This window comes from Populus euphratica, unplaced genomic scaffold (assembly GCF_000495115.2).
Source record: "Populus euphratica unplaced genomic scaffold, PopEup_1.0 scaffold81.1, whole genome shotgun sequence".
Lineage (NCBI taxonomy): Eukaryota > Viridiplantae > Streptophyta > Magnoliopsida > Malpighiales > Salicaceae > Populus > Populus euphratica.
Window position 1 is genome coordinate 282,897 of NW_011499945.1, and position 17,852 is coordinate 300,748.

At 31.3% G+C, this 17,852-nt stretch overlaps 2 protein-coding genes across 2 annotated transcripts; both read left to right on the forward strand.

Annotated features, from left to right (window-relative positions):
• The first annotated feature begins 8,323 nt into the window (after positions 1-8,323).
• MYB305 (myb domain protein 305) lies at positions 8,324-9,823 on the forward strand. Its single transcript, XM_011043166.1, has 3 exons — positions 8,324-8,543; positions 8,825-8,954; positions 9,069-9,823. Exons 1-3 carry the CDS (start codon positions 8,402-8,404, stop codon positions 9,568-9,570), a joined length of 774 nt encoding a protein of 257 aa, XP_011041468.1. The 5' UTR covers positions 8,324-8,401; the 3' UTR covers positions 9,571-9,823.
• A 4,522-nt stretch (positions 9,824-14,345) lies between these two features.
• LOC105137510 (pentatricopeptide repeat-containing protein At3g12770-like) lies at positions 14,346-16,941 on the forward strand. Its single transcript, XM_011043274.1, has 2 exons — positions 14,346-16,394; positions 16,681-16,941. The coding sequence occupies exon 1, from the start codon at positions 14,346-14,348 to the stop codon at positions 16,248-16,250; it is 1,905 nt and encodes a 634-aa protein (XP_011041576.1). The 3' UTR covers positions 16,251-16,394; positions 16,681-16,941.
• The last annotated feature ends 911 nt before the right edge of the window (positions 16,942-17,852 follow it).

Below are 17,852 nucleotides of genomic sequence, written 5' to 3' on the forward strand. Positions count from 1 at the left end.
AATGCAAACAAAATAGTTGATTGGATTTACTTTCTCCGTGAATACGTAATTTGCTAGAAAAGTGAATTCACGGTGAATAATTTGGCCCGAACAGAGCAGAAGATGAAGTTGTGACGGAGCCAAGATGGTGGCTATACCAAGATTGGAGGGGCTAAGGAGAGATTTTTGTGTTTGAGAGATAACAAAGGTGGAATTTGCTTCAATCTCAAATAAATAAAAAAGAAGAAGGTAGAATTTGATTGAAAGAAAATTGCAAGACTGCAAGGAAAAAAAAAAGAATAATGTTAAAAGATAAAAGAATAGCATATTCTATTTTCATGGAAAACTAACTGATCGTTTATATATTATAAAAAAAAAAAAACTAAGTCACCTCAGTCTTTCATAGCAGACTGCGAGGGGAAGTACTATTTCTTCGAGCAATGTTTCTCTCTTTCAGTCCTTGAGATTTTTCATGCTTTGATCCCTTAATTATTTTTTTCTTATTTAATCTCTTAAAATTGCTTTTATTTGTTCTTGGTCTTGTAATTGTTCTAAATGCATGTATATGAGGATCTTAAGGTGTAAAAAAATATCTTGCAGCTCGGTTAATTCTTGATTTCGTAGAAAACAATTAATTTAATTAATTTAAAATAATTAGAGTTTTCAGGACCAGATTCGAAGCTTAAAAATATACATTCCTTTTTTCTTGTTAAGGATTTATTTGCACAGCTAAAAAAAATTTATATCTTTTTTTTTAAGTTTGATCCCTCAATTTTTTTTTTAATTTGATCCTTTTATATTAATCTTATTTGAGAATTAATTTGACAATTTTTTTAGTGCAATATCTAGGGGAATCTTTGATACTCGAGATTAAATTTTGGTTTTGTAAAATGGAGCAAAATTCAGCTTATTTAAAACAATTAAGTGTAAAAATACCAAAACTAGAACTAAAATAAATATGGAGACTTTGATAAATGTGCGAAACAAATAGCCTATAGCGCATGTAACACGTGTTCCAAAAAAAATGAGACATTCATAGTGATGAGATGGTATATAAAGAATCATTTAGCGACCAAACAATAGCTTTCATAATGTTATCTAGAACATCATGTTGTGCTCTTTTTCATGGTCTGACATGTGTTGATGATGGGGCAACAATTAAGCTCATATAATCTTTAATTTTACTTTTTTCATGCTAAAATTGAAAGGTGACATGTGATATGTTTTTTGTATCAAATTTGGTCTTATTTTTTTTTATTGTTTATTGTGTTTTGAATTTGATTGTTTATTTTTTAATTTCACTATATTTGGTTTCATTTAATTGTTTTAATCAAACATGGTATCCATTCTTTGCTATTTGTTTTTTAATCTCTTTCTTAATTGATTTTTTTTTTCAATCCTTGAACATTTAGTTTTATTTTATTTTTATGTCGAATTTGATCCTTCTTAACTTGAATTCTATTTGTTTTGTTTTTTATGCTTTTTTCTTATTGATTTTTTTATAACATTTTGTTGATTGGGGATTTAGCTTCATGGTTTTTTCAAGTTTGTCTTTTGTAAGATTAGTCTCGGGCTCGTGACTCGTTCATGATTTTTTTAATATTATCCCAGGTTGATTTCAATCATTTTTTTTAATTTTATCTTTTAAGGTTTTGTTGGTCGAGGATTGTCAAGCTTCGTGCTTTTTTCACTTTCATTTCTGTAGGGTTATTTCAATCTCATGTTCGGCGTTGTGACTTAGAGGGTTGACCTATATTAACACAAATATTTGTTTTTGGTTGTTCTATTCAATTTTCCTTTCACAAAGTTATCCCGGTTTCACAACTATGTTGTGTTTTAGGCAGGTTGGTTTGGGTGGATTGAGATCATGGTTTTTATTTTTAATTTTATTTTTTAATATTTGATTTACTAAGAATTAAGTTTTAATTTTTTTTATTTTGTTTTTTATAGAATTATCATATTCTTAATTAATTTCTACTTTGATATTAAATAATATCATGAAAGCTTTTTAAAACTATTAAAATGACATATTTTTATAATATTGAAAAACATTTATTTATTTCGAGTTCATCACCACGTGTGTGGTTTGGATTATATGTTCTTGTTGATGTTTTTTAAATCATATTATTAAATTAATCATATTTATTGAAACGAGTTAAATTAATTACTCAAGTTTTGAGTGTTTTTTCTTCTAATTCTTTAAAAACATTAGTAGTTGTTTAATGTTAGAAAAAAAACTGGTTTGGCCATGGCATGGCGTGGACCACTAATCTGTTACTTAAGTGTAAGTGGCAACAATAATAATAATGTGTTGCATGGCATCGGAGAGACAATCATATGAAGGTGGATTATAGCTAGAGCAAATGATAGCAATGGACGCCTACCCGAACCGTGTTTCAGGCTTGTGTAAGAGGGTTGACCGTTGACCAGCTGTAGACGAGCATAATATCGATGGTCAAGCTAGACGGGTCAAAAGGTACGCTTGCAAAGGTAACAGGGCATTGAGGTCGGGTCAAAGTAAACAGAAAACAACCTCTAGCTGGAAAAATAATTAAATCTACAAGGAAAAGATAAGAGAGATTCAATTAATTATTTCGTAGTTAGGAGAGGAGAAGAAGGAACATTTAATTATTCAATCTTTACGAGTTTTCTAGGCTTTTGAACGCTTTTGTTAGTGACGGCCCATATACATTTTTTTTGTTCGAGTACTAGGGGACATTAGCTATAATGCATGACGATGGCTTAAAATTAAAGGGAAGATTATCGTATTTTTTTGGTCTGAAACGAGATATAAATTAGGAGATAAAAATAAGTAGATTTTTTTTTATATAAATCAATATATCTGGGTTAATTTATATATATTACAATTAATTTTTAAATTTACTAAATATCCTATAAATTCAATAAATATATCGCAAGAATAATAAATATACACATAAAAATTTAAAAATGTAGAAATATAAAATTTCTTTGTCAACATCGCTAAACTATGAATCTAGATGTAAAATAAGTAATTTTTTAATAAATATACTTAATAGCCTGTAAATTAAAGTTACTATAATTGTTTTTTTTTTATAAAAAAGGATTGGTGCAAAATAAGTAAATTTTTAATAAATATACTTAATGGCCTGTAAATTAAAATTATTAAAATTGTTTTTTTATAAAAAAGATTAATCATGTATTTGTTCCTGTATCGAAACATTTTCTCAATGGTTTTCTGGATTTTTTTCATTATTTTCTTTATTTAAGAAAATTTATTAATATTGTTATTTAATCTAATTATTCATTAATTCTTGACACATGAATTCAACACATGTCAAGAATTAATGGAAAATTAGATGGAAGTATCGTGTTAAGAAACTTTTTGTGAGTAGGGAAACCAAGTTTTTTGAGAAAATAAAAATAAAGATAGAGTAAAGAAACCAAATTAAGAAAATATAAAAAATACATGATAATGTGACATGCTTGATGGATTGCCATGGAAAATAAGCAAGACCTGCTGCTCGAACTCTACATTTAACAAGGTATAGAGAAAAGGAACATTGTCCATTTGGGCATTCGATTCATGAGATGCAATCATCCAGATCATTCACTATACATAAAAAAAAAAAAAAACATGTAGTCGTGCACACTTAGCTCACGTCACTACATGTCACTAGGGTGGGTAAATTAACTAATTGCCCAGGATATTCATGAAAACTAGTCTAAATAATTGAATATATTTTTTGAATTTTTTAAATATTCTTAGTTCATTTTTCAAAAAAATTCAATTCAAGTTTCCATTCTAATTTCAAATTTTAAAAATAAAACAAATCTAATCGAACCAAACCAGCCATAAAAATTCATTATAATTTAAATGCATATTAAAAACCAAGTTTGGAAAAAACAACCTAACTAAAACACTTATAAATTATGATCAATTTTTTAAAATATAAACTTAAATTAAATCTGTTATTTTAATTATTCTATTTTATTTAGTTTGATTCAATTTTATTTTATTTTAAAAAAATTATTCAAACTAAATTATATGAATTGATATTCATCGACTCTCATTACACACTCCTCGAATTGGATGGAGATTTTTTTAGGAGACGACGACCATCATCAATACAGTTCATGCAAGCGGGGAAAAAAACCCATATGAACGTCCATGTTTTTGTGGCCTTTTACAGGTATGGTCAAATGTGGTCGAGAATTTGTGTTGACTCAGCCTTGGGTTGGTTTATGTCCACCGCCATTAACACACTCTTTTTACCTTCCCTGATAGATACAGCAGCGCCATAGAGAGGAATTTTAAGTCGATTTTTCAGTTCAAGATAGTTTTAAAATCCTAATTTACCTGCCCGGATCTTTGTCATTGGCTTTCAAGAACTCATTGAAACCTTGAATCTTGGAATAAAAAAAAAAGGCAAAATATCTATTCACTTGATTTAATCAATACCATGCTACTGTAATTCATCGTATTTTATTTGCCGCCCTAGCCCAGCAAACAACGGTCCAATTGGTGGCGCGTGATTAAACAGGATTTTGACCATAAGAGACGGCAATTAGAGGGGAGAAAATGGCCGGGACTGTTCATTACTTTATTTCCCCTGTCAATTTGCGACACCTAGAAGCTTAGCCTCAAAGAAACAACCTGTAATAAAGATTAAGACTTCTAATCTTGAAATGGATGTAATTGAATTCAGAATCATTTAATAGTAGTTATTTTTATATTTAAAAATACATCAAAATAATATTTTTGATATTAAAATGATCCAAAAATATCAAAATAATTAATTTTAAATAAACAACGTTTTAATCATAATATCAAATATTCTTGTAGATATAGAAACCAGCTATTTTATGATCGACGCTCTACAGTGGCAAAATATTGATATTAAAGTTCTTGTCTGTGTGTGTATATATATATAATGGCACAAAATCTTAAATTTCTCTATCTTTGAAGATTTTCTAATCTGTGCTTGGGTGGAAAGGCATAGGTATAGCATGACGAACAAAATTTGGATTCAAAGTTTGATATTGAATGGCTAAGGTGTCACTCTGTTAAATTGAAGAGATCTTTCTATAATAATAAAAAAGAAATCAAGAGGTCGTCATGTACTTAAGCATGAACTTTTATGAAATATTTACAAAACTTGAAGGACCCTTTCAATCTTGGACCGGCTCAGCCACTGCTTCCAACTATCAATTAACCTAGAGAATTCTGTTACCATCAGCTACATGCTTGTTAAGTTTTGAGGGAAGATGTATTATATTGTGATTTTTAAGTATTATATATATATATATATTTTAAAATTATTATATTAAAATAATTTAAAATAAAAAAATAATTTTTAAAAATATAAAAAACAAGCTAAAAAAATTCCATGAGTCCAAGCGACAACTAGAGACAAGACAACCAAGATACTAAGAATATATAATTTAATTAATTATCATTTAGATTTGTTTTTTTAAAATTATCAATTAAATTTTAAAAACTTTAAAATTATTAAATATTTATATTATTTTTAACTTTAATATTATGAAATTAATTGAGATATATATAGGTTGATTCAAATACCAACATTAAAATAAAAAAAAATCTTAAGAATCAATACTAATCCAGACATCATTTCTAATTTTATCAAGAAAAATAAAATATTGTATGAAAATGAGTCTCAACTTATTTTTTATTAAAATTTATTTTCAGTGTTTTTAAATATTTTAAAGTATAGATATAAAAAATAATTTTTTAAAAATAAAAAATATTTTTTAATATTTTTTAAAAATAAAAAATAATTTAAAAAATCATGTAACACTTTTAATTTGGATGAAAGGACAGCTTGCGAGTGAAATTCTGACTCAGCAAAAATATCAGACAGTCTGATTTATTTGACTGGTCAGATGAAATCCAATGATAAAATTTGATCAAAACCAATTCCCATATCCTAATCTGGTCTATTTAATTTGTTAACTGTGATCCCATGCTTATCAGGCTTCTAGATACTAATGGGCATGCCACATAATTAAATAATATTCGATATTATATTGGTGGTTAATTGTTAAAGTATATTTTTTTAAATTTATTTTTAATATTAACAGACTAAAATAATCTTAAAAAATTAAAATTTAAAACTTTTATTAAAAAATGCTATAAGTAAAAACAAGAGAGAATAAATTTATAGTTAAAAAACCACACCTTGGAACCCCACAGCATCCTCAGAACTCTATCCTAATCTGCTTTGAAAAGACACCCAGTTAGCAGAAAAGACAACACAAAAGTAGCAAAACAAGGAACCACAAGAGATCTTTGTAGCTTCGTGATAAAGCTCAAGTGCACTAATAATGCTTAGCTGTAAAACAAATCAAGTTTAAGCAGTGTACATTTATGCTGACGGACCAACTTTTTTTAACTTCAAAAACCCGTAAAAAACAAGGATTAGCGGTGTCTGATTGGATTAATTAATTGTGAAGGGATTCTTGGGTTGATACAGTTACGTGTGAGTGAACATTCTTTTTTTATGCCATTATGTCATTCTCTAGGATTATAGTGCGATTTAATTTTCAAAATAAAAACAGATATTTTAAACAAGATAATTGGTTGAGGGAAAATAGTACCATGTGATTTTTTTTTCTGGTTTTAAATATTTTTTTAGTTCATTTAAAATTGATCAAGTTTTATTTTTTTGTATTTTAATTTTTTTTTAAAATATTTATATTTATTTTTTATTTTAAATTAATATTATTTAAAAATAAAAAGATATTATTTTAATATATTTTTAAATAAAAATATTATAAAAAATAATCACAATATAAACTATTAAAATAGTGGAATGGTCAAGTCACACGCTGCTCCATGGTCTGAGCTTATGTAATGGGCTGATGGCCATGACAAATCACTTCAATGATCTAATCAATTAGTTTTTTTTTTTCTTGGTGACAAACTCCAAGAGATGGACCATGGTCTCGTCTACTTTGATTTTCTGTGACCACCATGCTAGCATTGGCAGATTTGATCACTGCAAATTTTGTTTGTGTTACAGTTCCTAATGTAGATTTGCCTGTATTTGTACATGCAACACGTACTCGGAAATACATCATCATGATCTTCGAGTGTTTTCTTTATTTTCAGTTTTTTTTTACCGATCATCCATTTTTTTTAAATGTTATTAAATAGTGTTTTCTAAAATTTTAATTTATTTTTAATAATTAATTTATATTACTACACCAAACAAAAAATTATAAAAAAAACATGTGAAATATTAGCCTAGTAATGAAAGAGACTTATCCTCTTTCTTTATATTTAGGTTTAAGTTTTAATATGCATATATGTTATTCTCGTGATATTTTATATATTTATTGGGCTTATATGATATCCAATAAATTATTAAATTAACTATAATATGGAGAAGTTAATCCGAATATTTATATAAATAAATAAAAAATCATGACAAAAATGTACGCAGCTAGTTCACGGAACACTTTGATCTGGAAAACAGACACCTGTCAACAAGGTGACGTACGGTTCGATATTATAATGTCTCCACCGCGTAAAATGGTATCCAGCAACTCTATTTAATTACATTATAAGGGAGATTGTATGTATCAATCTCCTAGAGAAGTAAGCAAATCAAACAGCTGTTAAGATCCTATTGGCGCACGGGTAATTTTCAAGTGAAAAATAACCCACCACCCATGTGTTTTTAATTTGCTAAATCTAGATTATGCTTTTGGGGCTTTTACTCTTAGTGTCTTGATGCATAAGCCCTACTCTATACGTGGCATCAGCCCATCAGATTACTATCTCTCCTTGTCTCACTTTACATCAAAACAAAACCTAATCTAATTGGATTCGATCCTTCTTACGACATGTCACCCGATGTCTTGACAATCTTTCAGATTTTCCCAATTGCCCTTGTGTGTATCACATGTATTGGTATGAGTGGCACAGGCCTTTTCCCTTCCATGGAAAACTTGATCATTGCATCACAACCACTTGATTAAAATGCCAGTAATTTGAAAACTCAAAGCAATGAGAGGGTATATAGATAAAACAAGGGGAGTTTATGTGTGTGTGTGTGTGTTTTTTTTCAAATTTTTAAATTCAAATTAATATTTTTTTTGTGTTTTAAAATAATTTTAATACGTTAATATTAAAAATAATTTTTAAAAATTAAAAAAATATTATTTTAAAAAACAATTATTAAAATTGACGTCAGATGGTATCTCGGAGATCACCAGCACCCACCACGGAAGAAAGATAGGGATGATGTGATGGTGACACTAAATTGACTGATGGGATGGAATTGGGGGCTTTTGTTCAGGCATAAATATGCAACAAACTCTAAACCCAGATGCACAGAATTTGGAAGACAGCCTTTGCCAACACTTTAACAAACCTAAGCCTTTTTTCCCTCCTTTGCACATCTCTTTGGGAGTTATGGCAGGGCAGTTGCGCTGGGGTGGTCTCATTGAAGAGGTCTGGAGGAAAGGACCCTGGACTGCTGAAGAAGACAGGTTGCTTGTTGAATATGTAAGGCTGCATGGTGAAGGACGATGGAACTCTGTCGCTAGGCTTGCAGGTGTGCATCTAACTCGTATACACACAACCTTTTCTCTAATTAGCTACTAAGTCCTAACTCAGTGTTCTAGCCTGCGTAAATGGAAATTGCCAAGCTCAGTTAGATTGTACAGCTGCATTGGTGCCGTACCCTGTGACAAGGAATCCAATTTTTACTCCTAGTGATTAAGGACGCCTGTGGATTCCTTACTTGTTTAGTAAATGTCAGTGTTCATCATAGACTATAGCACTTCTACTCAGGACTGATGTTTTTGCATTTCGTATCTGTCTTCTGCTCTGTAGGGTTGAAAAGGAACGGAAAGAGCTGCAGATTGAGGTGGGTGAATTACTTGAGGCCAGACCTAAAGAGGGGGCAGATAACCCCACATGAAGAGAGAATTATTGTGGAGCTGCATGCTAGGTGGGGGAACAGGTAAAAACTTGAACTCCCACCATTCTTCTTGAGTTTTTCTCTGAGTTTTCATTGCAATTTTCTAAATAAGCTTCATAGCATATAGATAATTAATTCTTTTTTTTTTTAAATCAGGTGGTCCACAATTGCTAGAAGCTTGCCAGGAAGAACTGATAATGAGATCAAGAACTACTGGAGGACCCATTTCAAGAAGGCGGCCAAGCTCTCTCCAGATAGCTCAGACAAGGCAAGGACTCATCTCTTAAAGAGGCAACAATTTCAACAGCAGCAGCAGCAGCAGCTACAGCAACAACAGCAACAAATCCAATATCAGCAACTACTGCAGCTAAATCACTTGGACATGAAGAAGATCATGTCCTCGCTCGATGAAAACGAAAACAACGCACCATATACCCCTCAAATGAGGCAGGAAACGGCACCTCATGCCTTATACCCCAACACAACCGAGGAGCATGTCTTGCTTTATAACATGTTCAATGCATCGGTGCCTGAGGCCTTGAACGAGGACATAATCTGGGATGGCTTGTGGAACCTGGATGATGTCCATGGAAATTTTGGTGTGGCATGTGCAACAAGCAGAGCTTGCATGCACAATTTGGTGTCACCTTTTTGCTAACTGATCATCTAGCGCTGTTACATTTTCTTGGGGTTTCAACTGTTTCTGTTTAGCTTGCCATCAAATGAAGGCTCTTAATCTGCAGCTTTGGATTGATGCTTGAGTTATGAAATTTTGGTGACTGTATCTCTCTAGATTTTAATCATGTACTCCATCAATAAGCTTTTCCAATTTTGCATATGAATTGAGGTGTGGACGCGTCTGGCCTCTGACCTCCACTTCAAGAGCTTAATTTGCAGTCCTTTTTCTCTTGGATGACTTGCTGCTCTTGCGTTTTACTTCTTCACAGGATCATGGAAACTCGATAGCACAAGCTACTTACCCTTCACCCTCTTCCTCTTTCCTATGACAAAGTGCTAAATTTTCCTATATCTAAATTCAATTATTTGAAACTAAGAAATTCATGAAAATGAAAATTTATTTAGCACTTCAATTTCACTTCATCTTTTCAATCCCATTAAAAAGAGACTATCAACTAGAGGAAACGGGTGCCTCTAGCCATGTGACAACCTCGGATAGTCCTCCGACGGATCTTTCTACTTGTCCTGTAGCTAATAAAAGGGGTGCTGCCCATATTATACATAGCTATTCAAACTTCAAAGCATTGGTTTTTACTGTTTTTTTTTTTTTTTTTTTTTTTTTTTTTTTTTTTTTTTTATCTTTTCATTATCAAATATGAAAAAAGGGAAGGAAAAAATAAAAACCTCACGCACACGCACAAAGTCTTATTCATGACAAAAAAAAATCCTAGGGGAACATGCAAATGAGTTACCATCATATCTAATTTTTGCAAGGATTTAAAATCCGGCCTTTGCCTCTTAACTAGAGACCAGACCACTGTATCTCTTACACTTTATCACTTGATTTAGAGGAAAAGAAGGTTATGATGATGATTTTATAATGCTTTCAATACTTCTGATTAATTTGATTAAATTCAACGGATCTATACAAGTTGTAAATGTAACTCGTTCATTCACTCCCAGTGAAGAAGAAAACAAAAAAGAAGAAACAAACACCCCAATCACTTGTTTTTTATCTTTAAAACACCACAAAAACTTGAACTCATCTTAATTCCTAAGCATCCGAGAACGTTTTTCTCTGCTATTACACCAACACTTTCTAGTCCTAGATAAACATATCAGATTGCTATTAAATATATGAGTTTTATATTTAATTTGTGTTTATTTTATAAGTTGAAATGAAATTATTGTCCATGTTTAGGTTAAATTTATGGTTTATTGAATTAATGAAAAATTAATTACTAGTACTGATATCAATTAGGAGTGATTTGATATAGATAAACATTAAAATAACATCAATTAATTAGAAATTAATTATTTCAATGAATTATGCATTGCGTTGAATTTTAGATAAGTTGTCGAATAAGAAATTTTATATGAATTGGATGGAATAAACTAATAATGTTATTAATTATGCTTGATAATTTCATGCAATAGAGCATGAATGATGTATAATTTTAATGAGTTGCAAATTGCAATAAATTGTTGATAAGTTGCCAAATTTGATATTTTCTTTGAATTGTTTGAATTTGCTATAAATTTGGATTTTATATAATGAATTATGTTTAATTTTGGTGAAGTATGTATTGCATTAAATTTTAGAAAGCTGTTTGAATTTGCTATAAATTTTGATAATTATTATTGAAGTAATGCAATTTAGTTAAAATTATATCCAATTGATTGAAATAAGATTTTTTTTTTATATAGAATGTTGTATAATATTTTTATATTATGTCATCATGGTGACACTACTGTTTTTGATGTGAACAGTAGTATCACATACAAAGACAGGAGTAGTTTTTTATTAAATGATAATTTAGGCATGTCATGCACGAAAAAAGAAACTATTTGTTATGAACTTGGAGTGTAATTATAATGTTATTTATGTTGAAAGGTAAACATCAATATTATTCTGTATCGAATATATGTGATAATAGTTTTAAGATAATGATTGATTCTTTCATCTAAAGTGGATTGAACATTATGGTATTATATCTGAGCAGTCCACCAATTTTTTATGTGTCCTAACTTCTGATCAAATATGTATAAGTACATCACAATCTGTCAACCTTCAACATCATTAAAAACTGTTTATTATCAGATGATTTACTTCAAAGTATTGATAATACTATGATTAACTTTTCATTCGTTGATCAACATAGATTTCACTATTCTAATCCTAGTGTCAATGAAGATGATGAGGCGTTAAACTCAAATGTGATAATAAATATTAATGATGATGTCAACAATGAAATAATACCTATTTTTTTATGAATTTAAAGATGTTTTTGGGTCTATATTTATTGTTTCTCATAACTGAGCATTTAGTCATAAATGTTTCCTAGGATGCTCTAATTTAGAGGTTGAAAAAAATATTAACAATAAAAATAATTTACTTAATATAGCAAATAATGACACATTGTACATTCAGTTGAATATCAAGTTCAATGATCAAACTCGACCTTTATTTAATTACAATGTGTGCAAGAATCTGAATATAAGTGATATTTTCATGAGAGATATCATAAAAAGATCGGATTTATATGAGATAACAAAGTTAAAAGAACCGCATACATGTATCCTGACCTTTATCCAAAAAGAGCACCATGAACTCGATGTAAATTTTATTACTAATGCTATATCAACCCTTATGATAAATAATCTTTCAATGATAGTTTCAAGCATACATAATGAAATAAAATTGTATTACAAGTATAAAATATCATATAACAAAACATTAATGTTTATTGATATTTTAATCTAATATTAGGTTGGCTTGTTTTTAAGGGAGGGTTAAGAGGTCGCATTTATGCTTTGTAATATTGACGAAGAACATAAAGGATAAACTTATGCATCTCGGCGGTTCAATGTTTTTCGTAATGCACTTGAGAACTTTGAAGAAATGTTACCTTTTGATAATGTCGTGGTAAAGAACAAAACCACTCAAGTACTAGAGTAGCAGAATGTCGTCGTGCTATTAATGAGCCAAAATCATCTAGTAAACACAGATAGATAGATGTGTTATATTGACATCTTCTGAGATTTTAATTAGTAAAATATTGTATTATTCAAGTATTTTATATCTCTTTTAAATATGTGTATATTTATTTGTATTCACCTAATGAAAACATTCTTATATAAAACTATAGAGTTAATAAATATGGTAGGTGAAAATAACTAAGATTTGTGCTTTGAGTTGTAAGCTTGATGTTATCTGTAATTATGAAATATAAAAATTTATTGTGTTTGGTTATTATAATTATTTGCATGTATTTTTAAGTGGTATAAAAATTTAGATATAGTTCCTACACAAGAAAAACTTTGTTCAAGTTTTGTTAAAATTAAGCAATATTTTATTCTGTAAAATCATTAACTAAATTAAATATAAAATAAATAACAATTGAGATGATAATTGTTATGTAGTTTAATGATAAATCCCGCACAATTTTTTTTTTGTTAGATATAGATCCAAGAGAATTTTGTTAATGGATATTCATGAAATGGTTAGGAATTTTGTGATAAATAATAAAAAAATAAATTATGCTTTATTAAATCATATATTCCTTTTACTTTCCATGCTAATAACTAAATATGTTGAAAATAAAATATGTGATCGTGGAGAGTACTTCCAATCTAGTACAATCCGTGTTGTACTTTTGATTTATTAATGTCACGATACTTTTCGTCAAGAAAAAAAAAAAGGTTGAAATTACACCAGCAAAAATCATCTTATTTAATCAATTTGTGTCTATCAATGAATCCCATGTTGAGATCGGAACTAGATTCTCTCTCACTCCCACTTATTTCACATGTTATCCTTTCTGATTTTGTAGTCATTTTTTTTTAAATCCAAGCTAGCTTGTTTTCTATCATATAATATGTGATTTTTTTTTCTTTTAAAGTAATGTATTTATTTATATAGAATTATTTTCTCGATTCTTTTCCTAAATCCAAATCCACTGACTATAGATTATTAGACCAAGATTCGATCAGGGATAGAAGTGGTCTGGATGAGAAAGAGAAAAGGACACGCAGGTCTGTCTTAGAAGGAGCTGTACGATGTAAGAATCAATCTAGATCTGCTTGTGTCTGTTAGATTAGAAAAAGGAGTTCTTCCATGAAAACGACTAGGAATGAATTCTAGTGATCAAGGAAGTGGAAAATAATATGGATGTGATGGGAAAAGAGAACATTCTCTCTTTTATTTTTTTTTATTTTTTTTTAAAAAAGTTTCATGAAGCACAAATCAACTTTTTAAAGTACAAATTGAATAATTTACTGCAATAATGCCCTTTACAAGCTAGAGCTGTTCATCCTATTAATAATAATAATAATTATCGAGAAAGATGTTTAAAATTAAGATGTTATGTAGAAATTCCTTGCTGGCCACTATAGAATCTAGGCCATCCAATTTTATAAAACATCCTATCACACGATAAAAGAAAATGCAAGATTATTAGGAAATAAAATAAATTATCTCTTGGCTTGGAAAAAAAATAAAATAAAAAATAAAAAATAAAAAAATGAGAAATTGTTTTCAAAACTTTAAATAAACTTGAAAACGTATTAAAAAACTATAAAAGATAACTAAGCATAGTGAAAATAAAGGCCAAATCCAGATTTGAAAAATAAGTATCCATTGTTAAGAAAGCGACGTACGGGCTGGCCCATATTTCGTACCCAATGGGCCCAGGCGATTTTTTCCCCTACGATAAGAATCACCCGCCAAATTCAAACGAGACTCCAGAGCTCTAAATGACCCTTTTCTCTGTATGGAAAGCAGTTAGCCTCAGAAGCTCCCGTAATTACTGTTATGCCACTCCGGTCTCTTCAGCTGAAAACCTCCTTGATTTACTCCGTCTATCGCTCACCCACAAGTCTCTCAAACTCACTCAACAATGCCATGCTCGAATTCTCTCTCTTGGTTTCACTCAAAACCCCTTTTTGGCCACCAAACTCATCTCTGCGTATGCTATATACGGCGTCCCAGCTCTGTCCCAACTCGTTTTTGACTCGCTACATTTCAAGAGTGTTTACCTATGGAACTCGCTGATTAATGGGTTCGTAAAAAATCGTGCTTATAATGAAGCTTTTGGTTGGTTTTATCAAATGTGTTGCCGTGGTGTTTTGCTTGATGACTATACCCTTGCGACAATGTCAAAAGTTTGCCACGACACTGGTGACTTGAATGCAGGGAAATTGATTCATGGGAAAAGTTTAAAAACTGGGTTTGTTTTGGATGTTATAGTTGCCAATTCTCTTATGTCAATGTATAGCAAATGTGGGGGTTTTGTTGAATGTTTGAAACTATTTGATGAAATGCCTGAGAGAAATGTCGGTTCTTGGAATGTTATTCTATCGGGTCATGCGGATTCAGGGGATCGTAATTTTGATAAGGAGGTTTCAGGTTTTGTTAAAGACATGCAGATTGAGGGGCTAAAACCCGATGCATTTACAGTTTCCAGTCTTTTGACTCTGTGTAATGGGCATATGGGGAAAAGGGACCGTGGGAGGGAGCTTCATGGGTTTATCGTGAGAATTGAATTGGCCGTGGGTTCTGGTACAGAAGTTCATTTGGGATGCTGTTTGATTGATATGTACTCCAGGAGTAGTAGAGTTGATGTGGGTAGAAGGGTTTTTGATAGAATGGAGTGTAGAAATGTTTATGCTTGGACAGCAATGATCAATGGTTATGTGCAGAATGGAGCTCTAGAAGAAGGACTGGTTCTTTTTCATGAAATGCAGGTGAGGGATGGAGTAGAACCTAATAAGGTGTCGCTTGTGAGTGTTCTTCCTGCTTGTAGCGCGGTTGCTGGTTTAACTGGAGTGAAACAAATTCATGGATATGCCATTAGGAAGCAACTCAATAATGATGTTTCTTTATGCAATGCTTTGATTGACATGTATTCCAAGTGTGGGAGCTTGGATCATGCAAAACAAGTCTTTGAGTTTGGTTCTTTTCATAGGGATCCGATATCCTGGAGTTCAATGATCTCTGGCTATGGATTGCACGGGAAGGGAGAGGAAGCTGTCTTTGTATACAACAAGATGCTTCAGCTGGGGAATAAACCAGACATGATAACAATAGTAGGGGTTCTTTCTGCTTGTAGCCGGGCAGGATTGGTAGATGAAGGCTTGTGCATCTACAAGTCTGCAATAAATAAATATAGAATTAAGCCAACTGTTGAGATTTGTGCTTGTGTTGTGGATATGTTAGGCCGATCAGGCCAGCTGGACCAAGCTTTAGATTATATTAAAACTATGCCAATGGAACCTAGTCCAAGTGTTTGGGGCGCTCTTGTTAGTGCTTCCATAATCCATGGAAATTCTGAGATGCAGGATCTGGCTTATAGGTTCCTTGTTCAGTTAGAACCTGAAAACCCTTCGAATTATGTCTCGCTTTCAAATCTACATGCATCTTCCAGAAGATGGGATGTAGTATCTGAGGTGAGAACAATGATGAAAGATAGATGCTTAACAAAAACTCCTGGGTGCAGTTGGATAAGCATCAATAACACTACTCATTTTTTCTATGCTGCTGATAAACTGCATCCTTGTTCCAAGTCAATCTATGAACTGCTGGGTGGCCTCATATTACTGATTAAAGGACCTGCTGTTTCTCATGATTTTGAAAATTTTGCATGGGTGTCTGGATATTGATCTTCTGTTATCTGTCTCCCTTTACTATTGAGGATATCTTGTCTAAACCATAAGGTGCCACAAATATGCATTCACTAACCGAAGGATCGAGACTTGTTTGCTGTCCATACCTCTGGAAATGTTTGCTGAAAAATTGTCATTCAGGTTCGTATGCTGTTTGTTTCTGTAGGGTTTTTATTGTCTTAATTTGACGCACAACTGCTAATTCGGAACAATTCAAGTGCATTAGCCTTCCAATCATTCGTTAAAAGCTTGATAAAATTGCCTCGGACAGAAAAATAGGCTTCATGGAAAATTTACTTAAGACAGTGGAAAGCCTTTGTTTTTTGGATTTGGGAACTCTTCTTATGTCCTTTTTACTTTTGCAAACAATCCTGCTTATAAACGATTCCTAGGCATGTACTGAAATCTTAAATCATTTTTCTTGCAGGTGAATTTTGCATGCATTCTTAAACTGGCCAAACTTATTTCAAGTTCAGCTGTGTGGATTTGTAGTTTGGACAGAGACCATTCTCAACAAATTATTGAAACGAAAAGAGTGCGGCCAATCTTGAAGATAATTGACAAGATCTTAAGATATGCCGATCTGCTAGTGGCATCACTGGCACCTCATTCGCCTGGCAGTGAGTCACATTCTGTAACTATTCAAAGGAGCAATATTCGCAATCATTGAGTAACATTGCTGGGTCTACAACTTCTTCTTTTTGCTTTTTTTTTTCCATTTTTTTTTTTTTTGCAAGTCAAAGAATTAAAACATCCAGCAACAAGGTTCTTGGAGCACAAAACGCTTGATATGACAAGGTGTTTAGCAGTGTGTTTTAACATGTTTTTTTATTAAAATCTTAAATAAAATTTTACTTGAAATTAATTTTTTTAAATTGTTTTGATATGTAGATGTTAAAAATAAATTTTAAAAAATAAAAAAGTATTATTTTAAATTTTTTAAAACAAAATTTTTTTAAAAATAATCATTTTCAAACGTCTTGAAATAAAAAAGCAGAGTTGCTGGTGGTTCATAAGGTTCTTATAAATGCGGCTTCAAGTGAAACCATCTGATATCAATGCTTGATGTTCGCTTCGCCAAACTTGTTCTGATACGACGATTAGTCAACAAACTATGCACGGAATAGGAATTTTCATGTTTTCTTTTCTCTCGTAATTTCATTTCTCTATTCAACTGTCCCCTCCCCTCTTGCTCGGCACCCTCAACCCTCCTGCATGCATCCATGCTATAGGATTTATTAATAGCACCATGAGGCAGAACCCTAACCATAGTTTTACACCATTTAATTGAAATTGCTCTTCTTAAGCTGTACAACCGTTACGGAGGCGGGGTGCCAAGGCTTCTTGAGGTAAAAACTAAGGTAGTTTTGCCAAACCAGCTGGCTCCTTTAATAACCGGGGAGATTGAGATCAAAGTATGCTTTCTTACTTCAACGCATATTACCTCACCAGTGAGTTGATCGTTGAATCGGTTGACTTGTACCCAGGTAGCTTCCTATCTTGACTCTCGAGTTTCTTTCACATGCAGAAAGACTTCCATCTACTTAAGTTTGAGCTGTTCATCGTGGATGTGGAAATGTTCTCACCGGTAGGCTCATA